This window comes from Papio anubis, chromosome 7 (assembly GCF_008728515.1).
Source record: "Papio anubis isolate 15944 chromosome 7, Panubis1.0, whole genome shotgun sequence".
Classification (NCBI taxonomy): Eukaryota; Metazoa; Chordata; class Mammalia; order Primates; family Cercopithecidae; genus Papio; species Papio anubis.
In genome coordinates, this window is record NC_044982.1 from 2,407,428 (window position 1) to 2,435,415 (window position 27,988).

General features: G+C 63.5%; 1 protein-coding gene across 8 annotated transcripts; it reads right to left on the reverse strand.

Annotated features, from left to right (window-relative positions):
* Positions 1-585: 585 nt before the first annotated feature.
* ASPG (asparaginase) lies at positions 586-27,828 on the reverse strand. Of its 8 annotated transcripts, none has more exons than XM_021941648.2 (17): positions 27,689-27,818; positions 20,482-20,590; positions 19,636-19,747; positions 17,656-17,781; positions 15,724-15,807; positions 14,751-14,877; positions 9,815-9,927; positions 9,397-9,561; positions 9,001-9,183; positions 8,752-8,865; positions 8,039-8,161; positions 6,591-6,686; positions 6,123-6,286; positions 4,146-4,232; positions 1,838-1,937; positions 1,454-1,534; positions 586-909 (listed from the first exon to the last, which is right to left on the reverse strand). In XM_021941648.2, exons 1-17 carry the CDS (start codon positions 27,768-27,770, stop codon positions 889-891), a joined length of 1,887 nt encoding a protein of 628 aa, XP_021797340.1. In that variant the 5' UTR covers positions 27,771-27,818; the 3' UTR covers positions 586-888. The 8 variants fall into 8 exon arrangements, with proteins under 8 accessions (XP_021797340.1, XP_003902374.1, XP_021797339.1 ...); XM_021941646.2 differs by having other exon boundaries at positions 793-927; XM_003902325.5 differs by lacking the exon at positions 9,397-9,561 and having other exon boundaries at positions 724-909; positions 27,689-27,828.
* Positions 27,829-27,988: the final 160 nt, after the last annotated feature.

A 27,988-nucleotide genomic window follows, 5' to 3' on the forward strand; every position in this document is an offset into this window, starting at 1 on the left:
CCACACCCCTGATTTCAGCCCCAGCTGAAATCACGAGGTCACCCCTGACCTTAGAGCACCACCCCGACCGGGCAGCAGCAGGGCCCACCCCACCTGCCCACCTGCCCAGGCTGTGCAACCAGGCTGGCACAGGTCAGCCTGTGCAGGGTGGCCTGGCTCACGGTGGAGGCTGAGTCAGGAGCGTCAGGCAGTGCAGAGTCTGGAAGGGTCCTGAGGGGCTCACCACCAGAGTGTGAAGCCCCCTGGACATTCATGGCCTTCTGCAGCCCCATGGAGCCCTGGTGTGACCCTGGCCTGAGAGGGGGGCCGGGTGCAGTGATGCCGGGGTGACGGAAAACCGAACAGCAACTGGGACGGGACTGTGAGGACTAAAGAGTTAAGCGGGAGCAGCGTGCTCATCCAGGGGTTGGAGGGCTGCCTGGAGGAGGTGACTTCAAGCTCCAGAACGAAGGCGCAGGAGGTGAGGAGATGGGCAGAGGGTGTCTGGAGGAGGGACCAGTCTGGGCAAAGGCAGGGTGGCAGGAAGGAGGAGGGGCAGCTGGGAAAGGACCGCCTGGCCGAGTCATCTCCGGGTGCCCCGCCCCGCCCAGCTCACACAGCTACCCCGGGAAGGATGGGCCAAGTGCCCCCCATCACCCCCACAGAGCCTGAGCCTGACTCCCCACACACGTCCACAGTCCCGGACCCAGACAGGCCCATGCAGGCCAGGCTGTATAGACCTGGTGAGGCGATGCCAGAGACTTTATTGTCGTTATGCCCAACAAAGGCCTTCAGGCTTTGCATGAGAGCAGGCTGGGAAGCAGCCCCAGCAGTGGGGTCATGGCTGAGACCCCTCCAGCAGGCCACGGGAGGCAGCAATGGCTTACACTGCAGCAGGACGGCTTCAGGTTAGACACCAGGCAGCACTTCCTGAAAACATGAGGGCTCCTGAGAACATGTGGAGACGCAGGTAGTGTGTGAAGGCAGGGCAGAGAGACAAGCCCAGGCACCCAGTCTGTGCGGCACAGCCCAAGAGCCTGAGCAAACCCAGCTTGAGACTATGGGAGGGCCAAGCAACGGAGTGGGAATGGGGGTGTCAGCTGGGAACTGACCTGGGAAACAAGCAGTAGCACCCAGTCTAGGGGGTCCCAGTGGGGCAGGGCGCGGGGGCAGGGGTGGGTAAGGGGATGCTGTGCCCTGGCTGAGCCGTCAGTGCTCAAGTCTGGTCAGTTCCTTCAGGAAGCCCTCCCTGACTGCTCCTTTCTCCTTCCCCTCACCTCTAAACTGTGTTCCACCCCGGACATCCCCAGGAGGGGCTCTGAAGACCCTAAACTAGCTGGGATCCATCTCAGCCTCCTCTGGTTCTGCCCCCCTTGGTTATGCCCCCCGATCCAGCCCTGGAATCCAGGAGCCCGGGGATCCAGCCCTGCACTAGAAGCTCATTTGGGGGTGTCAGCCCCGCCTAGGGACTTACTGGGCATGGGACCTGGGCACCGACTGCACCCTCCAGGCTCTGTAGAAAGGCCACCACTGCCAGGTTCCCGGCTGCCTCCGCCTATGGGGAAGCAGTGGGGAGGGGCTGCCTTGGGGCCACTGACCAGCAGCCTGGCCGAGGACCCCCATCCCCAGGACGCCCTCCCCCTCCCCCAGCCCACACACACAGGGTCCCAGCAGCTTCTTCACTCTCGTCACCCCCACCGCTCAGCGCCCCCGGGAAGGGGACCCAGTCTGTGTGGGTCCTGCATGGGGAGGGCTGGGGATTTGGGAGAGGGGCAGAGCAGGGAGCTGGTGAATTGTCCAGGTGTCCTTCCTGGAGGTGGCAGCCTTTGGAGAGGGTGCAGGGGGTGGGGGCACTCACGACGTGCAGGGCGCTGTGCCCATCATAGCCCGGCTGCCCCAGGTCAGCCCCTGCCTGCCACCACACCTGCAGGCCTTCAAGGTCAGCCCTGTATGCCAGCCTGGGGATGGGGACAGAGGAGGAGTTCCTGGGCACCTGTCCATCTGCCCACCTGCCTGTCCCCCAGGTGCCCTGGACTCTCTTACAAAGCCAGCCCCAAACAGCTGACCCAGCAGCGACCTGGTCCTGCGGCAGGAGTCGCTGGGGGCCATCAGGCAGCCTGGAGTCTGGTTTCACCCAGTAGGTGGGACTACGACTCCAGTCATGGGTGCACATGCACATACATGAACACACATGCACGCACAGCAGCATACACACCAGCATACGTGCACACACACAGGAGCACACAAGCACACACCCACACAGGCACACTCACACACGAGCATATATGCACACACAGGAGCACATGCGCCTTTGCGCACACATACGCACGCCCACCTGCTGAGCAGCCCATGCCGGTTTCGTGTTTCACAACACCGCTCTTCCCGGGGCGGGGTCCGCAAAGGTGGAGGGAAAAGTTTGAGGCAGCCCAGTGGTTCAGAGAGGGGGACACAGGAGGCACCCCAGGATAATGGTTGGCCCTGGACCCTGGCAGACTGCATGGGGGGTGGTCCTGGCTGGGACAGGGGTCTGGGCCCACCTGCCCTGGAGCAGGCACCTGCCAGGCCCTCGCCAGCTCCTCCTCACCCTGCCACCCTCCTGGGAAGAACTCACTCCCCTCCTGGGGAGGCCAGGCGCAGGCCAGGTAGGGACCCGGCAGGGAAGGCCCCACCCCTGGTGTGCAGGGGCTGGGGGTAGTGGCCTGGTGAGGGAGGGGCTGCCCCCTCTTCCGGAGGGCCCTTACGGACTCTGCTCCTACCCAGGAAACAGCAGCAGCCCTGCAGTGGCACTGGGTAATCTCTGGGGCGATTCTGCTAGGTGGCCTCACTGGCCCCTCCTGGACCTGCCCCAAGAGGCCAAGCCCCACACACACTGGCCCCTGGGAAGGCCTGGCTGAGGGGCTCGAGTCCAGCCAGCAGCTCGGGCGGGCCAGGCCCACTTCCAAGCAGAGTCCCGAACCAGGATTCTGGTCCCAGCTCCCACAGGACCTCACTACTGCCTCAGTTTCCCCATCTGTCAGTGGAGCCAACAAGGCCCGCGTGGAGTGCAAATCTGGACCAAGTCACCCCAGAAGTCCCTTCAAAAGCAAGACCAGGGGTTGTGGGCCAGTCCCAGAGGAGGAGCCAGAGCTGCTAGTCCTCCTCCTGCTGGGCAGGCGCCTGCACCCACTCCCCTCCCAGCCAGTGAGCCAAGCCCCCGCCATCACCCACTCCCCGAGCCTGGGACTCTGGACTTACAGGGACACAGACCCCACCACTCACAGCACCCCCACTCCAGCAACCACCTGTACCCGGCCCAGGTCTCCTGCCTCCGATTCTCCCTTCTGGGTCCCTCAGAGCCATCCTGGCCTCAGGCAGCCCAGGCTGGGCACAGGAGGCAGTGCCAAGTCACCAGGCACAAGGCTTGGGGTTGGGGGCAGCGATTCTGGCTGCGGTGGACACAGTAGGATCCCTGCAGCCCTGGCCCACCTCCACCCACAACCAACACCCTCACTGAAGGCCTCCCTGCACCTCAGTCTCCCCAACAATAACACGATGTCAGAAGGCCTGAGCCTGCCTCGGTGGTCACTCGGGCAGCATGAGATCAGAAGGCACATTGGCCACTGGTGCCATGTGGCCAGCAGGTGGGGGCAGGGCCTAGGTCAGTTTATCGTAGGATGGGAACCATGCTGGGGAGAACAGGGCTCACGAGACCTGTCACCTGCCAGGGGCTTCAGCTCCCCTGTGCCCCACCTGCCCCAGCCTCCCCAAATGCAGCCCCAGCCACCCCCCAGCCTACATCCCAGCCCCTCTCACAGCCAACCACCAACTCCCATACCCCTCCTCAAGCCCACCACACACACGCACGCATGCACAAACACACACATGCATGCACGCACACACACTCATGCATGCACACACATGCATGCACGCATGCACACATGTGCACACACGGACACCCTTGCTGGACTGTTCGCTCAGCTGATAACAACTCCTTCCCCTGCCCCATGACATGGTCCCAGGCAGACACCTCTTCCCGTCAGTCAGGCTGGTGCACACTGAGGTCAGCGGGCCTTGCCTCTGAAGCCCCCACACCCTGACTCACTTGTCCCTCCCAGCAGGTCTAGCTTTCCTTCCCCAAGCTGTGTCCCCCACATGCCTGGAACAGCAGGTGCTCTAGCTGCGCTCACCTGCACAGCTCCGTCCCTGCCTCCTCCAGCTCCTGGGTGGACAGGGAGGCCCCAGCTTCCCGCAGCAACCCAATCACACCTGAATGCCTGTGTGAGAATGAGCATGCTGACCTTCTGCCCTGGCCAGCCCAGCTCCGCTGCACCTCACTCAGGAGCCAGCAGGGCTCATGTCCTGCGCACAGAGACAGGGACCTACCTGCCCAGGACCCCACAGCCCTAGCCTCAGATGAGGGCCCATCCCTCCATCCTCTGCCTAGGCCCATGCGACATCATCTCGGGGTCCCACCACCTCCATTTGTCCAGAACACCTTCTTAGGGCAGCTCAGGTCTGCAAGGGGTAGGGGTCAACTCTGCGGCAGCCCCGCACCCAGCCCCCAGAGGAGGGCATTGGTTCGTGCTGGCGAAATAGCTCCTCCCAGGGCAGTCTCCCCCACCCATCCCAAGGGGACAGCCCATTCCAGAGGACAGCCTTACATGAGCTGACCGGCCCCACTGCACACCCAAACGCTGATCACACCCCGTGGTGACCTCCTCAGCCAGGCCCAGCAGACACTGAATCAATCTGGCTGACTGCCCTTGGGGTGCAGTGGGGGCGGGGCACCCGGACAGTGGAGTCTGTTGGGGCTCTAGCAAGGCCTTGGAGCAGAGGCACAAAGGCCCGAGGCCACACAGCCCATTGCATGGGGTGACCTAACGATTGTGCCGCAATCACTGGCCATGCCCCCACCCCTGCAAAGCACCACAAATCCCCCCCGTCACCCCATTTAGGGAGCCTGGGAATAGGTATGAGGCGGTGGCCTCCTCGCACCCCGCTAGGGCACAGCAGGGCCAGGCAGGCAGCCTCGGGGAGCCTGGCGGTAGAGTGAGGCCGGGAGACCAGTTGGGGGGTCGCTGTGAGCCTGGTCCTGTGAGTCAGGAAGGGACGAGGGGGTGGGCCTGTGTGAGCTCATCTCTGTGCCACCCACCCACGCCCAAGGACTCCCAGTCTAGAATCTCCAGTCCAGATCACCCCAGCCCTGCTTGGGGGGACCCTCACAGCCCCTCCCCCTCCTGTCCACCACCCTGTTCTCTCCTGTTCTTTTGAGTACCCTGTCAATGCTCACAGAAGCCTGGAAAGAACCTTCTACCCCAGTCACTGACTTCATACAGGGCGCCACACCCCACCCCAGGGCTCACCGCTGGGGAGGGAGACCCACAGTTGAACACGGCAGGGTCATATGACCCCAGGCTCAGACACCCTGGCCTTCTCTCCATGGGACTCCTGAGCACTCCCTCCCCAAACACAACCCAGGGTCCTGCAGGCCAAGTCCTCCCACCCGCAGTGAGGAACCCCCAGGAACCCTGGGATCTCTGAGCAGCCACGTGCGTCTGGGCAGTGGCACCAGCAGACATGTCCTCGGCCTTCCCAGGCCCGGGGCTGCTGGGCGTCCAGGGGCAATAAAGAGTAGGAAGGGGAGACGGGACACAGATCCCGCCAGTGCTGGCCCTGCCCCCTACGCAGGGGTAGAGGCACACACTCTGCCTCTGCTGCTGCTCGGGGCTTTGGGAAGAGACACCAGCCAGGGCTTGTGGGTGGGGCAGGGGACCCCCAAATGCATGGGCTGGGCCTGCCCTCCAGGACCCGAGTTGCCTGTTGCAGCCCCAGATCTGCAGCCGAGTAGCCTGCTTTTTATTGACCGCGTCTGGCTGCTGGGCCAGGACCTTCTGCCCCAACTCCACCCCAGCCCCCCATACCCACAGGTGTACAGAGATGACTCAGGAGCACCGGGTCCTCCCGGCTTTGTCCATAACATTTTTGTTTTCTAGGAACTCCGGGCTGGGGTCTCACTGGGCCCCAGGCTAGCGGGGCAGCCTTTAGGAAGCAGGTGTCCTCCTCCTTTCCTAGCCCAGCCCCGGGAGGCTGTTTGAGCACAGGAGCCCACAGCCTCTCTGCACCCACCTGCCCAAGGCAGCTCTGTGCACCCCAGGCCCCACTACCTGCCCCGCACGGCCAGCAGCAGCGGGCTGAAGCCGTCCGTGTCCCGGGTGTTCACGTCCACACCTCCCTGCAGCAGCATGGTGACTGCCTCTACGTGGCCTCCCCGGGCGGCCGCGTGCAGTGGGGTTTGGCCGTTAAAGTCCACCAGGCCCAGGTCACTGCCCTGAGGTGACACAAGGACACGCAACCCCTGAGGGAGGGCCGGGCGGGGCCAGGTAGGCCATGGGGAGGGTGGGGTCCCTCTGAGGGTGGGGTCCCTCTGAGGGTAGGGCCCAGCACAGCCCCTGCGCCCACCCTCAAAGCTGCAGTGAGACCCCACAAGCTGGCAGGACAGTCCTGCTGCCCAGTCTGGCCAACAAGGGCTTAGTGTGGTCAGTGGGTGGATGAAAGGCCATCCTGCCTAGAGGGTTCAGAGCCCCCGGGCCAGGTGTGGCTGGGGCTAGGCCCCCAGGGTCGGGGAGGCTCACCAGCTCCACAAGCACCTGCAGCACCTCCAGGTTGCCGGCGTGGGCGGCAGCACAGGCCAGGCTGGGCATCAGGGCATTCCGCAGGGCATCTGCCTCCTGGGTGGGGAAGGCGGCACCCTGGGACCCGTGCCTCCCTCTGGCATCTGGTGGAACTGGCAGTCCCTGGTGCTGTGTGACCCCTGCCAGATCCCACACAAGGGCCCACAGATCCCAGGGCATGGGTGAGAAGGAAACTGAGCTGCCAAGTTGGAAGGCCTGTGGTGGAGCCTCAATACCCCACCCCACCCAGGCCCCCTGCCCCTGGAGCCAAGGCCAGGCCACGAGACCACTATCCAGCTCTGTCCCCAACAGGTGTGTGGCCAGGGCCTGCTACCCACCCTCCAAGACACCACCATCTGCTCCCACCACTGTCGGGACAGAATCATAAGTCACCCTCGTGAGGAGTGTGGGGAGGGGAGCCAGACCCCTCCCCTGGGAGGAAGGCCCTGTTCCCACGGCTGCACCTTCCCAGAAGAGCCACCTGCCCCCAGCACCTGGCATCCAGGAGCTCCCCAAGACGCCAAAAGGCCGGGGTCCTGGCAGAGGCCTCACAGGTGCCACCATACCCAGCGGGCACAACATGGCCTGGTGACAAGGCTGCTGCCTCTGGCCTGTCTCCCTAGAGCATTCAAGCCCCATGCAGCTGCCCTAATAATGGGCCATGCACGCCAGTCCTTTCCATCTGTGCATCACCTGCTCCAGCAAGTAACAGTTGTAGCACATGGCTCACAAGACAGGTCCATCCCTATAGGGGGGAAACTGAGGCACTGAGACCAGGGCAGGACCCCAGGCAGTGGGGAACAAGGCCGTCTGGCCTGCCAGGCCCCATGTCAGGCCTGGATGCTTGGTCCAACAGCCAAGGGGGCATGTTGCGGGGTCCAGGGAGGCCCCATTCCCCTGCAGACCCCAGGCCTCAAAAGCCCTCCTTCCTAGGTCTAGGCACCCCAGTTGTGCAGGGGATGTGCTCAAGGGCTGGTCCTCACCTCCAGGTTCAGGTGGGGGCCTGGAACCCCTGGTGCTCAGAGCCTGGGAGAGCCCAGAGCAAGCACCACCCCCACTCACCCACCCGTCTTCCGGACAGGCAGCTCCCAAGGCAGCCCTGCACTAAGGCAGCCCTGCACTAAGGCAGCGCTGCCAGTCAGAAGGCAGTGGCCTGCCGAGCCCTGTCCCCCAGCCTCCCTGCTGTGTGCCCACCACCTGGCCCTTCCTGCATCCTGCCCCAGGGACCCTGCAAACCCTCCTTGCTGCAGACCCCAAACCCTCCTCCTGGGCCCCAGAACCGGGGTGTGCCTAACTGTTTGGGCTGGAGTGATGGCTACAGGGGTTCGTGCCTGCCTGGTGCATCCCAGGGTGACCAAGAGGATGCACAGCCCCCAGCTGCCACTCAGGCTCGTGTGCCACGCCATTACCTGGCTGCCACTCAGACTGAGGAGCCAGGAGACCCCACGGCCCAGCGTGTTGCCCTGCAGTGAGGGCTGGCACTCTTCCACTGAGGGTGGTGTCATCTCCCCACGAAGGTCCTTGGTCAGCAGCTGAGGGAGAGAACAGAGGCGAAGTGGCTCTGCAAGGGCTGGATGGACAGCCCAGAACAGCCTGGAGGTTCGGCTACCCAGACACAGGCAGAGGTTGCCCTCGGCCTGAGCCTCGGCCGTGTGTGCTTCATCCCTCGGGCCAGAGTGGGCCAGGTCCCCTCGCAAGGCCAGCCCCACTCCCTGGCCTTACCAGCTCGGGGTCTCCAGGGGCCCCAGAGGTCTCTGCCCAGCCCCAGGGGCTGGCAGCCCAAGGGTCTGGGGCCAGCTGGGTCTGAACCCTACCCTCCAGGAAAAGTGGGAAGCAGGAGAGGATTTCCTGGCGACAGTTAGGGGAACTTCAGGTCTCCATGCAGGCTGAGAAGGCACAAGGACAGGCGGAGCCTGGGCTGGGGGTCCGGTGAGGGCTGTGGGGAGCCTGGGCCCAGAGCTGCCCCTCACCACTATGGGGAGCCACATCCCTCCCCTTCCCAAACAGGACACACCCTGGGCCGGCCCCCAGGCTCTTCTGGCACCGCCCCAGGCATGCCCTGGGAGCCAGCTGACAGGCTTGTGCACACCGAGGGTCGCCCACAGCCCCAGAGCGCCCGCACCTCCTTCCTGTCATCCAGGCTCAGCCCTGGCTGGCCCAGCACATACGATAGCTTGGCCAGCGCGGCCTCTGACGTCATGTCGAAGCCTGAGATGACGCCGGCTCCCTCCATGGCCTGTGAGGAAGGGGCATGTGGGCAGGAAGGGTGACTCACCACGGCCCCCAGCCCATGAGGGGTGGGTCAGAGCCCACCTCTGCCAGGCCCTCAGGCTGTCCCCTTCCCCGCTAGGCCCTGATCTCCTGGCACTACCATGCCAGCTGCATAGTCTGTGGTCACAGTCCCCTGGAGGCAGTGGGTACAGTTGACGATGACCAGGCCGCGTTTGGTCGCCATCTGCAGCTCCTGCAGCAGGTCGGGCTTGGTGGGTCCGTTCCCCGAACCGAAGGTCTCCATGACCATGCCCTTCAGGGGAGGCTGCAAGAAGGCCCGAACCTGTGGGGCAGTGGTGGGAGGGAGGGCTGGATGGTGAGGGTCTCTGCCCTCAGCACCACTGAGGCTTGCCCCGTGTCTTCCCAAGGAGAGGGACCCCAAGCCAGGGGCAGCTGGTGCCTGCCCTGCTCCCAGGACAGCGGGGCTCCTGGCAGGTGTGCATGGCTGCTGGCACCTGCAGGGGGCTGCTCCCCCCACATTCTCCCAAAGGGTCACCCTGTCTGTAGGGACGAAGGCCTTGTGTGGCAGAACACCGTGGAAACACTTCAGAGAGGTGGGAGAGGAGCCAAGAAGGCCATCAGAGGCCCCAGCGCAAACGCCCTTGTCCAGCACAGCAGGGGCGGCTCCGAGCCAGCTGGAATCTGGGGGAGGACGCTGCCTCTAGGAAAGCATGGAGGACCCCGTTCTGGCTGTGAGCCGCGCCCCAACCCTGCCCACTCCCCAAGAGGCTGGAAAGCACCATCACCAAGGACGGGGACAGGGCCTGGGGCCGGTGTGGCCACACTGCAGACATCTCAAGTCCATGTGGGGTCTACACTGGCTGGTGAGGGCCCCAGGGAGCCTGGGCGCCATGGGAGCTGCAGAGGGCTGGGGCTCGGGGCTGCAGGGGCAGGATGGCCGGGGCGGTCCCTACCAGGGCGGCGGGGATCCCAGGGTAGAGGCGTAGCAGGCCCACATCCTGCTCCATGCTGCTGTGCACCACCAGCCCCGCCTTCCCGCCAACCTTCCGCACCAGCTCCCTGTTGACTGACGACAGGGAAGGGCCTGTGTGGCACCTTCAGGTCTCCCGCCAGCCGAGACCCCAGCCCAGCGCCTGGCCCTCTGCACAGGCCGCCTCCTCCCTTGTTTTCAGAGCCCTGAGCCTTCGCACCTCAGTCCCCTTGCCCTGCCTCCTCTCCCACAGGCAAATCCTCCCAGGCTGTGGCACAATCCGGCCTGTGCCAGGCTCCGCAGCGTGCACGGGGCTGCGGGAGGAGGCACTCGGCCAGCGAGAGACGATGGGCAACACAGTCTCAAGGGTAACAGCCCAGGAAATCTCCGCTGGCCAGGCAAGGGGGCAGGAGGGTCCCGCAGAGATGGAGGCCCGGCTGTGCCTTGCAGGCTGCATGGGGGCATCAGGCGGGCGCAGAGACGAGGAGGGCAGGTGTGCCCAGCTGGGGAGCCACCAGCAGTCGCTGCGCTGGGTCACAGGCGTGGGGCAGCATTGTCGAACCAGCCAGCCTCCTCTGCCCCTTGCTGGGCACCCACTGTGCCCACTGCCCACCGGCTCAGTGGTTGAATGAGTGAACAAATGGACTTTCGGATCCCTCACCTCTGGGGAGAGAAGGCCTCCATCCAGTTCACCCCAAAATCCTAATCTGCACCCATCACCCCCTCCCCACACCCAGGGTGGGTGATGGTGGAGGTGCAGGCTCCAGGTGAAGTGGAGAGGGATGGATATTTGGGGTCAGTGCCCCTTGAACCCATCCCTGCAGACGGGCTCCCCAGAGGGCATGCCTGTCCTCGAGCTGAAGGCCGCCTCTCTGGCAGCACTCGAGCCGCCAGGGTTCTTCCGACCTTCTCGCTCCACTGTGGGTGGGGGTGGGAGGCTGACGCCGCAAGCCCGGCCCCCAAACCCTCAGAGGCCAGCGCCGAGGATGGGGTCCATTCCCTCGGCCCCTCTCCACACTCATGGCAGCCTCCAGCAGAGCAGGGCTGGATACTGGGGACTCCCACCGCACTGTGCGGTGTCAGAGCCTGCCCAGGGCAGTAAACACCCTGGAGGCCGGAGAGCCCAGCCCAGGGAAACCGAGGCCCAGAGGCGGGGAAAGGCCTGGGCGCCTGGAGAGCCCGGCACAGTGCTGGGACAGGAACCTGGGCAGGAGGACCCCCACACATGGCTCTTCCTCCTGCCCTCAGGGAGATGTCACCCATGTGTCTCTGGCCACTTCCACCAGAGCAGCTTGCATGCGATAAAAAGGACTTCCCTGGCATGGTGGAGCTGAAGAGGGGAGATGTGAGGTGCTGGGGATGAGAAAGGGGGGAGCAGGGACCCGGCAGTGAGTCTTCCACCCCCACCAGTGCCCACAGCATCAGTCAGGCCCACACGATGGCAGCGTGAGATGCCCTTTAACTGACAGAGTGTGTCTCAGCTGGACAAGCAGATAAGGCATCAGCACAGGGAAGCAGGGGGCACCGCTGCCACCAGCAGAGAGTTATGGCTGCAGAGGGGGTTTATTACACAGAGACAAAGAGGGCCCACGCCCACCCTGCACTGACCGTCGCCTCCTGAGGGTCTGTGGAGGCCACCCCTGGGACCCCAGTCCTTCCTGTCCAGGCCTGCTGGAGGCCAGGGGAATGATGAGCCCGCACCCAGCAGCAGAGAGGAGCGCCAGGTGAGGCCTGCTGGCTCAGCCCCTCACCCCCCAGGAGGGACTATGGCCCTGTTTTACAGATACCAGAGCTTAGCACAGGAGCCGAACAGTGTAGTCTGCAGCCTCAAGGCTGGATGTGGCACAGCTGGGGTGGCTGGGACATGTCTGGGAGGGAGGTGGCTTCTCCCAGTGCACCGGGAAGGGCTCTGGGGCTCTGCGTTGGAATGACCCAACGAAAGGACCCACGGCTGGTGCGTGACAGGCCTGGCCTGACCCCACAGCCATGTCCCCTGCTCCACCCTCCTCTGCTCTAAGGGCCCCAGCAGAGTGGGCCAGGGCCAGGGTTCAGCACAGAAGGGTAAGGGTGCAGGATTTGCCTGGGGGTGACAGTGTGGTCTCCTCAGACACACAGAAAGGACAGGGCCAGCAGGGCCTCCTCCAGCCTCCCATGCACCCCCCACTCCTTGGTGCCAAGCCGACTGTGGACAGGAGCACCAAGCCCGCCCATGACTCCCAGACCAGCCCAGCCTCTCACTTCCCAAACAGTAGGTAAAAAGCCCAGGACAAGCCCTCAACAGGGTGCTGGTAGCTGGCATCCCGGCCAAGGCTGGCATTGCTACCCCCAGCTGGTTCAGAGAGGGTGAAGGTGCACATTGCCAACCCATGCCCCTCCCCAGGGGCCCCAGTCGCCACACCCTGGGCAAGGCCTGAGGTTTCTCAACACCGGGTGCCAGAACCGGCCCGGCAGCCTGGCATCAGGTTCCCACACCCACACGCATGTGGGAAACACTCAGGGGTGGGGGGCTGGGACCGGGACAGCCTCTCGTCCACACCAGCCTTAGAGCTACGCCCAGGAGCTGCTCCGCGGCCCTGGGCCTGAGGCCGGTGTGTCTTGAGCCTCGTGGCCTGCCCAGGCTTAGCACCCTGTGCTGGCAGAGTCCCTGGAATCCGGAGCACGGTCCTCTGCGCCCTGCCGGGGCGGGGTCCACCCACCAGCAGAAGCTCCACTCCTGAGCCCCAGATAAGGTGTGAATCAGGCCCCACGGGGGAGCCGGGCTTGCAGGGCACCGCCCACACCTCTTGCTGCTCCTTCTCCCTGGGCTGGAGGGGCCGAGTGCCAGCATCCAGCATGGGCAAGCAAGCCAGTACCCCACCAGCACCAGCTCACAAGCTACCTCCTCCAAGAAGCCTTTCGGGCTGCTCCGGCCCTTGGTGAGCAAGTGGACCCTGCCCAGGCCCGAGACCCGGTGTGCTGCACACGTGTCAGACACACTGATGTGTTCTGGGCATCACACTCCCTAGAAGGTGCTCGAGGGAGCAGCAGTCCCCCTGCTGGAACAGGGACACAGGCAAGGACCCTGGGGAGCTCCAGGGCCTGGCATGAGGGTGCCCTGGGAAGGGTCTGGCGGGGCAGGGGCCTTCCTGGAGCACCCACCGGAAGCCAGGGACAGGAGGGGCTCTGGGCACGTCTGGCTGCGGGGCCGTCTGCAGAAACGGGTGGAGGCAGGTGATTCCGAAAGCCCTGGCATCTTTGGAGCTCAGGGTGTGAGCCCAGGACAGGAGACAGCGCAGGCTTGAGTCGGTGCCTCCCTGTGGGAGCCTGGCTCCCTCTGCCTCCGTTTCTCACCTGTAGAACCAGGCAGTTTCCTCTGTTCTGTCCTGCTGAGGGGCCCTGGGGCAACAAGCAAGGCCGCCACCGAGCCCGGACTCCCACACGCACGCCTTGTCTTGAGCTCCAAAGATGCCGGGGCTTTCGGAATCACCTGCCTCCACCCGTTTCTGCAGACGCCCCGCAGCCAGACGTGCCCAGAGCCCCTCCTGTCCCCGGCTTCCGGTGGGTGCTCCAGGAAGGCCCCTGCCCCGCCAGACCCTTCCCAGGGCCCCCTCATGCCAGGCCTTGGAGCTCCCCAGGGTCCTTGCCTGTGTCCAGGAAATCTTCCGGGAGGGAAGTGGTGCCCCAGCAACCCACAGTCCAACCCTTTCTCCAGGAGGGTCTGCTCCTCCTTAAAATGGGGAGCGGGGAGTGGGGAGCGGGGAGCGGGGAGCGGGAGCGGGGAGTGGGGAGCGGGGAGCGGGGAGCGGGGAGGGGGCAGCGGGGAGCGGGGAGCCTCTGCTGCACGGGGAGATTCCCTAGGAAGTGCCTCCTCAGGCATCCAGTGACCTTGTGGGCTTGAACCATCAGCCCGCCATGACCCAGGCCTGGATAGAAGCCCAGCGTGGGAGAGGGGGCACCTCCAGCCCACCCCCCCAAAGACGGGAACAGCTGCTTCAGTCCTGGGCAGGCAGCCCCACCCAGCCCCAGGCGAGGCATCAGATGCGCCCAAAGGAAGGCCAGTGCTGCCAAGCCCTGGAGCCTCCCCCGGGCTGGACCCCACCTCAGTCAGTCAGGATGAGACACAGGGCAGGTTTGGGGCTGCCACGAGACAGCAGGGGGCCAGGGTAGGCAGGATGCGTCCCGCAGGAGGGAGGGGACGCTCCTGCCGCCTCAGGGAGGGGTGCTGGGGTGGGGTCAGAAGGACTGGCCATGCCAGTCATGGACCTGGAGCGGGCAGGGGCCGGGTAGAGTCCAGGAGGCAGGGGCTCCCTCAGGAGCCGCACATCCCAGACGGAGACACTGTAGGCCAGGGAGTGACTTCCGGCAGGCCATTGGAGTGGCCCTGCGCCTCAGGTGAGGTCTGGCAGGGCAACGGTCTCTGAGAACAAGCCCCAAGGCTGCTCCTACAGCCAGGGCCAGGGGGCGGACTGGGCCCCCCGGGAGGAAGCCTCAGGACACAGGACCGGCTGGAGTCAGCCCCGCAAGGATGGCTGGGCTGCCCGCCGGAACCGGAGGACAGAAAGAGTCCCTGAAACTCCCGGGGACAAGGCTATGGCACACAGAGGTGCGGCAGAGCCAGGTGGTCATTGAGGACCTCCTAGGCCTGGGGCCAGGGGTTGGGCAGGACACACGAGGGCCAGATGCCCCAAACCTCTCTTCCAGGTCTCCCGCCTCTGAGCCTACAGGGAGCTGTGGAGGCCCCCACCTCTGTGGCCACGCAGCAGGCCTGTCCACGCAGCCCTGGCTTCTCCACAGCCCAGGCCAGAAATAAGCCAGGGCAACTCAGAACCAGGCACGGTGCTCTCAAATTCTGCCGAGTCCCAGCCACGAGCTCCCTGCAGCCACCCCTTGACCAGCACCAGCACTGGGCAGGCACCTGGCCCTGCTCTTGCAGGGCTTACCTGTGACGTCAGCACCCACAGTGGCCAGAGGCGGCAGGTTCGGGGAGCAGAAGGCCGCGAACCTCCGAGCGTCCACCTTGGTCGTCCGGTTGCCCCGAAACAGCTGATTCTGGAAGAAGAGGCAGACCTGCAGGAAGGAAGCGACAGAGCTCAGAGCAGCGGCCACCCTGTCCCTGACCCCTCTGCCCTCCAGCTTCCTCCCTGCCATCAATGGGGTGCCCAGGCCCAGGGGGAGGCGGGACTGTAACCCCACCCACCACAGGCAGAGACCCTCCTGGGAGCAGGTACCGCTCCGCTCAGACCCTTTCCTGCCCTGCCACCTACCCCCAGGCTAACCGGAGCCTGCAGAGGCCTGGGGACCCCAGCGCCTGGGGTGTGCAGGTGGCTGGGTGGCAGGAGGGCACCGTACTTCCTTCCCTTCCCACCTGCCAACTGCCCCCATCCCTGTTTCTTAGAGCGCCCTGGGAACTCATCCAAAGGTGCAGCGAGCACAGCTGATGCTGGAGACCCCCTGCCCACGGTGAATGGGAGTCCCTGAGGCCCTCAGGAGCCGGTGTCGGAGCTCTAGTCAAGCTGCTCAAGAGCCTAAGGGAAAGCCCCGGCCCCAAGGCTGGAGGATCTTTGCACACATCTTCCTGGGATACCACATGACAGGGAAAGACATGGAGGAGGGCAAGGGACACCCTTCAAAGCCATGCTGGCTGCAACCTATTTTTATAGAAACTTGTATTCATATCTCTAATGTAGATATCCATCGCAGGAGGTCTTATAGAAGCTTTCATATATATCTCTAATGTAAAACGTACATACATATCTCTAATGTAAATATCCACAACGTAAGATCTAGAAGACAGTGCACCCAGCCATTGGCAGTGGCGTCTGGGGAGGGGCCTAGGGGACTTTGTTTCCCAGCTGCTCTCGGGCTCCCGCCCCCGCCCCACCTGCCCCGCCTCCATGCGTGCCAGGCAGGTACCTCTGGGATCACATACTGGCCGGCCATGAGCAGCGCCCCCAGCAGGTTCTCACGGCCGTCGCTCCACAGGGCATGGATGGACACCTGGGGGAGAGGCCACGGAGGAGCTGAGGCCTGGGAAGCCCAGAAGCCTGGGATGCCCAGCTCATCACTCCAGGGAAACCTCCAGGCCCAGCCCAGGAGCCCCAGGTGGGGTGTGGGAGAGAGGACCGGCAGGCTTGGACTGCAGCAGGCAGCCTGGAGATGGGTGTCTTGGGGGAACAGGGTGCTCAGAGGGGCTGGGCAGTAAGCCCATCTCCAAGGCCGCCAACAACAGCTGCCCCTGCAGACGATGCCAGCCTGTACCCAGGACCTCAACCCACCCACCAGCTCCCTTTACAGGTCCAAGAGCCGAGTGCTGGCAGCAGAGGCCAGCCGGTCCCCATACTGGAGAACACATCCCAGGCCTCCCACCCCAGCTGCCCTGCCCAGCTCCCTCGCTACCCCAGCAGAACTGTGGGCTGGAACGAGGGTGGTGGGGGTGAGGGGTGGGTGGGCTGTGACAGAAAGGAACTGCCTCGCGATGCCAGGCACAGTACAGCTCCTCCCGCAGCTGCCTGTGTCTAGCATGGGCGACCGTGCCCTATGGTTGACTGAGTAGCGTGTCCCAGGAGGGCGCAGGTGGCCGTGCAGAGGCCAGGGTCTTCAGGAGGAGGCAGCCAGGCAGTGGTCAGTGCAGGGCCTCTGGAGGGAGAGAGCCCTGGCAGGGGGTGGCGTCCTAGGTCCTGGGTCCTGGGTCCTCCCTGGCTCAGCCCTTATGTGGTGCGTGGCTGTGGGTGAGTCCTTGGCCTATAAGCCTGTTTCCCCATGGGTATAACAGGGATAAGGATGCCCCGACAAAGGCCAACATCAGGGAGAGGAGAACACGCGTGTGAACATTCCTGGGGCCCGCAGCGCTCGTAACTGTGCCCTTGGTTCCCCTGGAGAGGCCCATGGGACGCTCTGCTGCCCCAGGGCTCAGGAGTGTCTGGGAAGAGGAAAACCAGCCGGAGTCCTGTCCCTCCTTCTCGAGCTCTGGGACAGGAGGTGCTGCTCCCCCCCTAACGGGTGTGCAGTGGGCCCCGGGGAGACCCGGGAGGGACAAGGGAGATGGCTCCAGGTAAGCAGAGCGGGATGGCTGAGCCGCCTCCCTGGACTGCTCCCCGCAGACCTCCTAAGAGAGTCTCCGGGGAGGAGGAGTTTTCTGGAGCTGCCACCAAGCTCAAAGGGACATAGGTACCGGGTTCCCACACAAGACCTTAGCCTCAGCCATGGGAAAAGATCCCAAGGGGCTCAGGTGCCCATTGCCACCCGCAGGCAACAGGAACCCCTAGTCAGCCTCTAGCCGACCTCCCCTGCCACCTCCCCTCAAATCCAGTTTTCCAGAACAATCCACTGGCCTTGGCTTACGGGATTTGTGCTGGGTTCGGTTCAGAGAAGCAGGAAAATCGTGTGCCAGGGCCCCCAGGATGGCATTGCCTGGAACCACAGTGGGTGGAGCAAAGAGAGGGACAAAGGCAGGGACGCGGTGGGGACCTCCTGGCATTGCTCTGTGTGTAGCCATCCTGCTGTGCCAGACGGAGAGGTGGGCAGCGGCCGCGAGCAAGCATCGGGAGGAGAGGAAGGGATGCCTGGCACCCCCAGGGCCGAGGTGGGCATGGCTCTGGGGGCTCCAGGGCCTCACAGCTCCCAGGGCCACCAGCAGGAGATGACCCCCTCCATGGGGCAAGTGGGCTGGCACCCTGGCAGGACCTGAGCACTTGTGAGGCCCAGCACGGGCCCTGCAGCAGCCAGCTCAGGAGCTGCCGGGCTGAGCAGGAAGCCCAGGATCCTGCAGCGGCCACCGGCAGCACAGACTTGACTTGTGGCCTCAGGAAGCCCCGATTCCTAGGAGCCCCGGGCCCCTGAGTTTACCTGGGCCCCAGTGAGGATGACGGTCTTCTGCAGGTTCTCCAGCATGAAGGACAGCATCGAGGCAGCAAAAGCCATGGTGTCAGTGCCGTGGATGACCACAAAGCCGTGGTACTGCTTGTAGTGCCTCTGCAGGAGGGGCGCACACTCAGGCAGGCCAGCCCCTCGGGGAGCAGGCGTGGGGGAGGGTGCAGCAGGGGGAAAGGGTCCAGATGCAGAGGGGAGAACTCGGGGGAGGCGCCCATGGGGCCCTGGCCTGGAAGTCCCTCTCTGGAAGGTGAGCACCTGGCGTGGAGTCCTGGGACCCCCATGCTCTCCCTGCCCCGAGGCTTCCATGCCACTCAGGTGCACCCACCGCGCGCTGAGGCTCCCCTCAGAGCACTCGAGAATGAGTCCCTCCGAGGGGCCTCTGCACATTCCTGGAGGGTGGAGGGTGGGAGAGCACCTCACATGGCAGCAGGGGGCTGTGGTGGTGCATGAGCCTCGAAGCCCAGACGGCGGATCAGGCAAGAACACAATGGTGGGCACAAGGACGCCTGCAGGGTCAAGGCACAGCCATGGCCGGGAGCCAGCAGGTGACCATGGAGGTTGCCTGGATCTGGACCTGGGCCGGGGGGCAGGACACTGAAGGGCAGCAGTGAAGCTGGCCATGCAGGGACGTCCTCTGGCCACCACCCCCTGGAGGGTGGCAGGTCCAGGCTGTGGCTGCCAGGGCACCGTTCCAAGAGCCCAGGGTCCCACACTAAGCCTGGGCCTGCCTGGTGGGCTATTGAAACACCAAGCCCTGTAGGCCCGGGGAACTGCAGAGGAGCGGAGGCCAAGGAGGGGAAGGGCGCCCTCTGCTGGCCACTCGCGGCAAGACGGCAGGCTGGGACCCTGAGCTGAGAAGGCCTTTGTGAGGCTGTCCAGGGCTGGTCCCTGACCACAGGGCACCTTCGTGGGCCTCAAACAGCAGTCAGGCCTCGTCCGGTGAGGGCTGCCGGCCACAGATGGAGGAGCCTGTCCTGGGTAGTGCTGCCCCCCACCCCGCTGCTGGGAAGGGGAAGCCTAGGTGTTCCCACTCAGGGGAGCAGGGAGTTTGTAAACGAAGCAGGTGAGAATTGGGACTGGAGAGGGTAGGAGGCCCCCGCCAGGGGAGGCAGCTCAGGTAACATGGGAGCGTGCTGTGGTGGGGGAGAATGGAGAAGAAAAGCTGATGAGGTGGGGGGTGGTTCTGCCTGCAGGGTGAGAACACAGGTCGCTGTAAACCACAAGAATCTGCAAGAAGTGCTGTGGTCCTAAATCCACTAAGACCCCAACTGGGGAGGGGACGGACAGAGGGCAGTGAGCCGGTCACCAGCCAGGCACAGGAGCGTGTTGGCCCTCGAGGTAGCATCACACACCATGCCCCAGATACTAACTGAGACAGGCTAAGATAGCTGTTCCCACTGTGTCCTCGCCTGGGAAGTCGACTTGGCCCTCTACGTCCACCCCCAGCTTGCATGAGGGAGGGGGCCTCAGAGTCTTGCCCCCAGCTCTGACATGTGGACCCTGCCCTTTCCTAAAGCTGCCATTCCCAGATGCTCCCAGGCCCCAGGCTGGGCAGGCGGACTCCACCCCAGCCCCTGCAGCTCCTCACCTGTCCCAGAGTGTTTCTGTGGGCCACTGCCCATCCACCAGCCCCGCCCATACCCAGAGCCCTGCCCACACGCATAGCCCCACCCACACAAATAGCCCCACTCCCACTCTACAGCCCCACCCACAACACAGCTCCACCCATGAAACACATCCCTGCCCACACCCACAGCCCCCAACACTCCACAGCCCCGCCCACTCTCCACAGCCCCGCCCACTCTCCACAGCCCTGCCCACACTCCAAGCCCCGCCCACACTCCCCATTCCCATCCATGCTCCCTAGCGCCACTCACACCCAACAGCCCTGCCCACTCTCCACAGCCCCACCCACACACCACAGCCCCACCCAGCACTCCCCAGCCCCACTACCTCGATGGTCTGGGCAACGCGAACCCACTCAGTGATGGTCATGTCACTGGAGTCGAAGAGGGGCTGGCACTCTAGCACGGTGTAGAGGATCCTCTGGTTGGGGGTGGCCGGGCTGCGGGACGGGAACAGCAGGAGGCGGAACTGCAGGCTCCTGCTCTGCACCTCCAAATGTCCTGACCTGCTCTGCTCCCCTCTGGCGGAGCTGGGGCCCCTACGCCAAGGGCTCTGCACATAGCAAACTCTCAGCATCCCAGGCACAGGACCCCTTCCACCTGGAGCTCCCCACAGGGGCGAGGATGTGGGTCAGGATGGGCCACTCCCAGCAGTCTTCTTCCCACAGCAGCTCGGAGAGGGGGGCTGGGACCAGCCCATGCCCCGGCAGGAGAGGCTGCTGGCAGGAGGCTCGCCTGCGACGGCTGTGGCGGTCAGCCACCACGAGGGCAACTCCCAGCTCACCCCCAGCTGTGGGGGACATCAAGGAGCTGGGCCCAGAGCAGAGAAATGGAAGGATCTCCATGCTGGGGGCAAGGCCACCTGGGCCAGCCAGCTCCTGATATACAGGGTGCCTAGATGGGGAGCCCTCATCACACTTGCCGAACCAGCCTGGCTGGGGGTGTGGTAGAAGGGCAGGGAGGGAAGGTGGGACCAGGCACAGGGGCACCCTCAGAGCTCAGGCTCTGGTGGAAGGCGGCTGCTGGTCAATCCTAAAGCCCTGTGAGCTGAGGGGATGTTAGAGACAGGGGTGAGCAAACGGCTCACGTGGGCCTGGCCAGCAGTGCCCAGCCTCGGGTTCGGTGCCCCCCAGCAGCCATGCCCTGCCCGGGACTGGGAGGAGCCCACACTCACGGCAGCACCAGGATGTCCTCAGAGAGGCCGCAGGCTCGGGCATGCTGTTCGTCATGGAACATGGGCAGTGTCCTCAGGATGGCAGCCAGGCCTGTCCCAGGCACGAGCACTGCAGGCAGAGTCCAGGTGGATGGTGGGGTCAGGGACTGGCAGCCATGGCCTCCTCCTCCCTCACTGAGGGGCAGGACCAGAGCTGGTGGGATGGGGCTCCTGTCTTATGACAGTCAGAGGCTTGGAGGAAGGGCTATGGCTGCCCCTGGGACGCCTCAGAGGGCAGGCCGCTGACCCACGTTTGGAAGCCATGGCTTCCTGCCTTGGAGCCCATGGTGATTCCTCATTTCACACCTGGACAGCCCCAGGAGCTCTGCCCAGGTCTCCAGCTGCTCTACCCAGGCCCTGCCCCTGCTCCCACCCCTTCTCCAAATGCTCAGTCCACACTCCTCACCAAGGTCCACGGGGCTCAGCCTTTGCCTCACTGTGGATGTGCTGCAGGCTCTGCCTGGAAGTCCTGCCTCATCTCCACTTCTCACCCAGTAGGTGCCTCAAGACCCAGATTGGGGCACCACCCCCAGGAAGCCCTCCCAGATGCCCAGGCTGTAGTGCTGTTCCCACATTCTCCCTCACTGACCCTCAAGCTCCAAAAGGGCATGGACTGTGTGACTCCCTCAGGGTCCAGCCCAGGTCCCCTTCCCCAGCTCCCCGAACCAGAGGGCCTCGCACACAGCAAGTGTCTGTGCGAGGTTGGCCCCACCCCTAGCAGCTCTGCCACCTTCCTGCAGCCTCTGCATCTCAGTTCCGTCCCATAAACGGAGACCTGGCCACACCACTCATTCCCTGGGGCCAGCTGCTCAGTGTAAAGCCCTGACCCCTCAGCCACCCATCCAGGGCCTCCAGCCAGCCCCAAAGCTCCCTCCTGGCCCTCCATTCCCTCCCCCAGCAGCAGTGTCCTATCCTATCCTGCAGACCCCCGCCATGGTCACCTGCTTTCCCCTGTCACCCTCTGCAGCCGCACCCATCTCCTATCACTGGTTCACAAACTAATCCCAAACTCGGCGATTTAAAGCAGCCCCCTCTGATATCCCTCCAGCCGCACCCCTGCCTGCCGTCACCCTCCACCGCTGGGCTCAGCCCGGTCTCCACATCTCTGCCTGTTAAGTCACCGGCCCCAGGACACCAGCCCCTTGGTCCCATGAAGGTTTATGGCACCCATGATCTTCTCTGGCCTTACACAAAGGCCGGTGGAGCCCCGGCGACGTTTGCCGGAGGACTGGATGATACAGGTCGGCGGAGGTGCAGCCGCTGACAAAATCACCCCACCAGTAGGGGTCAGCCAGCAGACGGGGGAGGCAGAGCCCATGCGTGTTTGTCTACCCGTCTACCCTCCAAGGCGCCCAGAGCGCAGCCAGGACACGGGCTGCCAGAACAAAGGTCTGGACTCATCAGCCCTGTGAACCCAAAGGACCCAACCTCAGACCCTGGGCATCCAGAGGGCCAGGGTCCACCCCACACTGGTGTCCAAGTGTCCCTGTCTCATGTGCGGTGGGTTGACAAAGCATCCTAGAAGATGTCCACAGCCCAGGGCCCGGCGCAGTGGCTCAGGCCTGGAATCCCAGCACTTTGGGTGGCTGAGGTGGCGGATTGCTTGAGGTCAAGAATTCAAGACCAGCCTGGCCACCCAACATGGTGAAATCCCATCTTTACGAAAAATACAAAAATTAACTGGGCATGGTGGCACACACCTGTAATCCCAGCTACTTGGGAGCTTGAGGCAGGAGAATCACTTGAATCTGGCAGGTGGGGGTTGCACTGAGCCAAGATGGCACCACTGCACTCCAGCCTGGGTGACAGAATGAGACTGTGTCTCAAAAAATTAAATAAATACATAAAAATAAAAAAGATGTCCACATCCCAATCCCCGGTACCTGTGGGTGTCACTTCATATGGAAGTGTCTTTGTGGATGTGATATTAGGGGTCGTGGGGTGGGAGGTGGGCCCTAAAAGCCCTCTCGTGTCTCCTTACAGGTGGGAGGTCACAGGGCATGGGGAGGTGGGAGGCATAGAAGAGAAGGCCATATGACGACAGGGCAGAGCGGCCCTTGGAGATGCTGGGCTGGATGACTGGAGTGATGCGGCCACAAGCCAAGGATTGTGGCATCCACCACACAGCGGAGGTGGCAGGGGCAGTTCCTCCCACAGAGCCTCAGGAGGGACCAGTGCCCTGCAGCACCCTGGCTCAGCCTGGGGAAACCCCTCTCAGGCCTCAGCCTCCAGACCCGAGAATGAACTTCTGTGGTGTTCAGCCGCCCGGCACAGTGGTCACAGGAAATGAAAAGTCACTCTCCACTCCTTGTGGCAGGTGAAGCTGGGGTGTCTTATGGGGAAGGTGGAGGGACACATCTGGTTTGGCTTTGTGGGACATACGTTGCGCAAGGTCACCTCCAGCTGCTGCTGACTCATGTGGGGGAACAGCTTCCAGAAACTTCCAGGAATGCTGCAGAGTGGTAGGCGTGGATATGGGCCCTGCTGTCCCTGCCAGGGGGATGTGTGGGCACCACAGGCGAAATCAGCCAAAGAAAAGACTAAATTCTCTTGGTGTCCTCTTCGCTCGAGCAAAACACTGAATATGTGCTTTGCAGTGGTTTGTATGGCTCATACCTGTAAGCCCAGAATTTTGGGAGGCTGATGCAGGAAGATCATTTGAGCCCAGGAGTTCAAAACCAGCCTGGTCAATTTCTTTCTTTTTTCTTTTTCCTTTTTTTTTTTTTTTTTTTTTTTTTGAGACAGAGTCTCGCTCTGTTGCCCAGGCTGGCATACAGTGACGCCATCTCCACTCACTGCAACCTCCACCCTCAAGGCTCACGCGATTCTCCTGCCTTAGCCTCCCAAGTACCCGGGGGCATGAGTAGCTGGGATTACAGGCATGCACCACCACGCCTGGCTAATTTGTTATTTTTAGTAGAGACGGTGTTTCACCATGTTAGCCAGGCTCGTCTCAAACTCCTGACCTCAAGTGATCCACCTGCCTTGGCCTCCCAAAAGTGTTGGAAGTACAGGCCTGAGCCACCATGTCTGGCCAAATGTTCCTTTTTCAAGCCTATACTGTCGCCAGTAAAGTTTTCTTACCAACCTGCAAGTGAACCACTTTCTAATTCTGGGGTTCCAGCACCTCACCCCGCAGTCAATGTGTGGTACGTCAGCAGCCATTCTAACAGGTATGCAGTGGGATCAGGTGTTTTTGTTTGTTTGAGACAGGGTCTCACTCTGTCACCCAGGCTGGAGTGCAGTGGTGAGATCCAGGCTCACTGCAACCTCCATCTCCTGGGTTCAAGCAATTCTCATGCCTCAGCCTCCCCAGTAGCTGGGACCACAGGCACCCACCACCACATTATGGCTAATTTTTTTTTTTTTTTTTTAATATTTTTAGTAGGGGTTTCACCATGTTGTCCATGGCTGGTCTTGAACTCCTGACCTCAAGTGATCCACCTGCTTCCGCCTCCCAAAGTGCTGGGATTACAGGTGTGAGCCACCGCGCCTGGTCAGCCGGAGCAATTTCTTTTATTTTAAAGAAACACCGTCTTTCACACCTAACTCTGTTTGTAACTCGTATTACTTTTCTCAATGAGGGCCCTCCAAAAGCTTCACGGCCTGCAGAACCTCAACGCTCCGGCCCTGCCTGGAACCTCTTCCTTGGCCCGTCCAGGCAGGTGCCTGAGTTCGCTGGTGACCTGGAAACTCCTCAGCCCCTGTCAAACACCTGGAAGGGAGGGCCCCACTGTCACCACGAAGTCAAGCTTCAGCTCAGAAACTCGTGAACGTGTAGCACCCGTTCAGGAAGGAGGTCCAGGCCACGGGCACAGACCCCGCTGCAGTGACCAAGAAGCCACAGGCATCACTCCACCCACAGTCTCGGCTGCTGGGACCCATGTGGCCAATGGGCAGGGAGCTCCTCTCAGCTGCCTGGCCCCAAAGCTCCGCCCTCCCTGCTGTGCCCGCAAGGAGCCGGGCTCAGGGGGGACTTTGGGACAAGCCAGCAAGTAGGTGGGGCTCCCAGTTTGACACAGGAAGTCTGCAAGTTTCTCGGCCGTATGGAACGTGGCCACTGATGCCAGCTTGGGCTTATCAGCCGTTTTTGGATTCACTCTGCCCCTTGACCTGTGATAGCTTCAGTGAACTCAGAGAAGGGATGGGTCGAGGGGCGTCCCCGCGGGCATCGCCTCTGCCCTCCCTGAACTCTGGCAGGGCTCCAGGTGTGCAGCGTTCCACCCACAGGTCGCTGTTTACCAGCAGGCACAGAAGCTGTTCCAACAGCGACAATCCAAACAGCTTTACTGTGGCACGGCCACCACTCCCCTCTCACCTCCCCAGGGAAGGCCAGAGCCCACGTCAGCAGTGTGGAGGGAGTAAATCATTGACGCCTGGCGGGGCTGGGACTCAGGGCAGTCATGGGGGTATGGAGAGGTGGCTCGCCTGGACTCCGGGCCTGGCTCCCTCCCTGGCCTGTGAGTGCTGCCCTCGCTCCTGGAAGCCTTGTCACTTCCCACACCATGAGGCTCTGCATGTCCCCAAAGGACGCCTGACTGCCGTCACACAGCAGAGCTGGCATGAGGGCCCCTGGTCTCCCACAGCCCCGGCCCTCGGGCTCCCCAGCTGCTCCATGGGCGTGCGTGGTCCCCTCATCCAGGAAGACAGTGGGGACCAGATCTCCTGTCTCTTCCTCCTTCGTCTTCTGGGGCTGAACCATGGGCTCCCTAGAAGCCTTCCTGAAGTGGAGAAGGGTGAGCAGTGAGGATGCCGGCAACGGGGGCACAGGAGGGCCTGGGGCTGACAGCAGTGTCCTGGAAGCCCTCAGCATGGAGCCAGGAGATGCCACCTCATCCTGTGGTGAGAGAGACCCTCACCTTCACGAGGGCTCTGAAGACATGCGCCCTCGCCGGCTGGGACAGGCTGGCTGCTCCAACCTCACAAGGAGTCGTGGGGAGCCCATTCCTGCAGGTTCCTAGAAGTGGATGCCCCACTTGGGTCAGCTAGCAACAGCTAGGGGTGACTTCACAGTCACACGAGGACGGGCTGCTGAGCACAAGCCAGGACCCCAGTGCACAGAGCACCGAGGGATCTCAGAAGGCTGCTTCAGGTCTGAAGACTGATGCCCCACACCCAGTTTCCAGCATCAAAGTCTCTTGTTCCCCACCCAGACGCAGGACCTCACAGCCTCTTTCAGAAATGTGGTTCACGCATGTGAGTGCGCCCACAGGCTGCTGCGGTGAGCACGCAGGGGCCAAGCGAGACGGGTGTGTGGCGGGGTTGCAGTCAGAGTCCACCTGTCCCTGCAGCTTGGACCAGTCAAGAAGTATGTGTTGAGCTCAATGAAATTGCAGTTGGCCACACACCAAGCCTGAAGGGGTAGTGTCAGGGGCGTCGGACCAGGCCCCAGACAGAGTTCCCAGGTCCTGTCCCTGCTCAGGGGCAGCTCTGGCAGGCTCTGGCCCTGCTGGGCTCCCCCCTACTCTTTCCTGCACCTTGCAGGGCTGCTCCTGGCCTGGTCCTCTCCCACCTTTGTCCTGCAGGCTTTGTGTCCTCAGAGAAGCCCTCCCTGGGCTGCCTCAAAACTCCAGCCACCAACACACCAGGCCCAGCCCACAGCCCATGCAGGGCCCTGGCAGATCCTGTCCCTGGGACTAGCTCCTTAATGCATGCCATCCCTTCAATGGCAGCCTCTCTCTCTGGCTTGTGAGGGTCAAGCACAGGAACTGTGTCACTCTATGTCAGTGGAGTGTCACACAGGGGCGTTTGCCAAACTGAATGACTGTTCCATTCACAGGCAGAGGGAGAAGCGCAGAGGAGGCTCCCAGCAGCCTGGACAGCCATGTTCCTGGGGCCTGGGTCCCTCATGGATGAGCCCCACTAGGCTTTGTCTCCTGGGCTGGGCACGGAGTGGGCCTCCAGAGGGTCTGCACCAGTCACGGTGCGGTGGGTGGAATCTGAGAGTACTGACAGAGTGCTGGTGGCTTCTGAGCGGCCACTTCAGCGGAAAGGGGTGGCCAGGAGGGACAGCTGCTGGGGAACAGGCCGTGAGAGGGGGTGGGGAATGGAGGGACATGGAAGTGGTTGGCAGATGGGCAAGGGACAAGAGAATGTTCTGGTCATGCCAGGGGAGGCCCTGGGGCTCTGGCAGAGCCGGAGAGGGTCCCAGCCATCTCAGGAGGGAGAGCTGTGGTGGACACAAGCAGTAGTGTGGGGAGGGGCCAGGGCAGCAGGGAGTGGGAGGAGGAGGAAGAGTAGAAAGGGCTCCCGAGGGAAAGGCAGGCAGCGGCCCATGGAGGGTCGCAATGAGGTTCAAGATGGGCGAGGGGGCTGTTCTGGCCCCGAGGGAGGGAGCACCCCACATCACAGCAGAGCCCACGTGGGGGCCCCAGGAAGGTCCTGCCCTCCTGGGGAGCGCCCAGGCATTCTGAAGGCTCCAGTGCAACTGTCCTCTCCCCATCCTGGTGGCCTCAGGCTCCCCAAGCTACCATCCTTCCTGTGCCCAGCCCAGGCTGGCAGCACTGTGCTGGAGTACCATAGAGCTCGGTGCCTGTCCCAGGCCTTGACCCTACCCAGGCAGAACTCAGTCAGGGTGTAATCGCTGGTCTCTAGTCAACTAGGTCCACACAGGGGCAGAGGAAACAGGGCTCTGAGGCCACCTCCAGTGTGAACGCATGTGTCCCCGCAGATGCCAGGTGGCCCCAGTATCGTGCCAGGCACTGCTGCCTGACCAGGACCCCAGGGAACTCAGGGGATGGGGACACCCTCCTGGGTGTCGCAGGTGAGGGGTCCTCGCAGCCTCCTAAGCCTTCCCGACTTGTGTGTCCAGGGCAGGAGGGGCAGACCAAAGCCCTGGGGCCCTCCTGCCCCATATTCCAGGGCTCCAGGGCGCTGGCCCTCAGGGGCGCAGCGGCAGCACAGGGCGCCTGGCCCCAGGGTCGCAGGGCGCTCCCAAGAGCACGGCGACCACAAGGACCCACCGCGACCTCCTCTGTCCAGGTGGGGGCTCCACGCGCGGGAGCGGCGGTGGCCGGAACCAAAGGAGAGCGACCCCAACCCGCAACCCCCAACCAGGCGCGGATCTGACTCCCCCACAACCCCCGTGGGTGCAGGAGGGTCAGAGGCTCCCGGTCTCGGCCAGGTACAGAGGCCTCCCCCCGCCCAGGGCGCCGGGTCTCAGACTCACCGCCGAGCTCACTCCGCATGCCAATGGTGCCGCCGGTGTAAACGGCCAGCAGCCTCCGCTCGGACCCCACCGCGCGCGCCATGCCGGACCAGGGACCACGGACGGGGGGTGCAGCGGGGACGCGGGGCCTGCGGGACTCAGGGACTGCCGGGAGGAGGCCCGGGGCGCCGGGGGCAGCCTGGGAGGGCGGGGCCGGCGGGGGCACCCACGGGGAGGGGGCGGGAGTGGAGTCCGCCCGGGAGGATGGGAGGCCCCGCAGAGGCGGGCGGGGACAGGACCGAGGGACGGGGTGGGCCCAGG

Coding starts and splice junctions, on each gene's coding strand:
- ASPG (XM_009212356.2), bottom strand. CDS start 27,770: ATGGCGCGCGCGGTGGGGTCCGAGCGGAGGCTGCTGGCCGTTTACACC. Junction 17,782..19,635: donor GCGTTGCCCAGACCATCGAG/GTAGTGGGGCTG, acceptor CCCCTCCTGCAG/AGGCACTACAAGCAGTACCA. Junction 6,687..8,038: donor TCAGTCTGAGTGGCAGCCAG/GTAATGGCGTGG, acceptor TTCCCCACCCAG/GAGGCAGATGCCCTGCGGAA.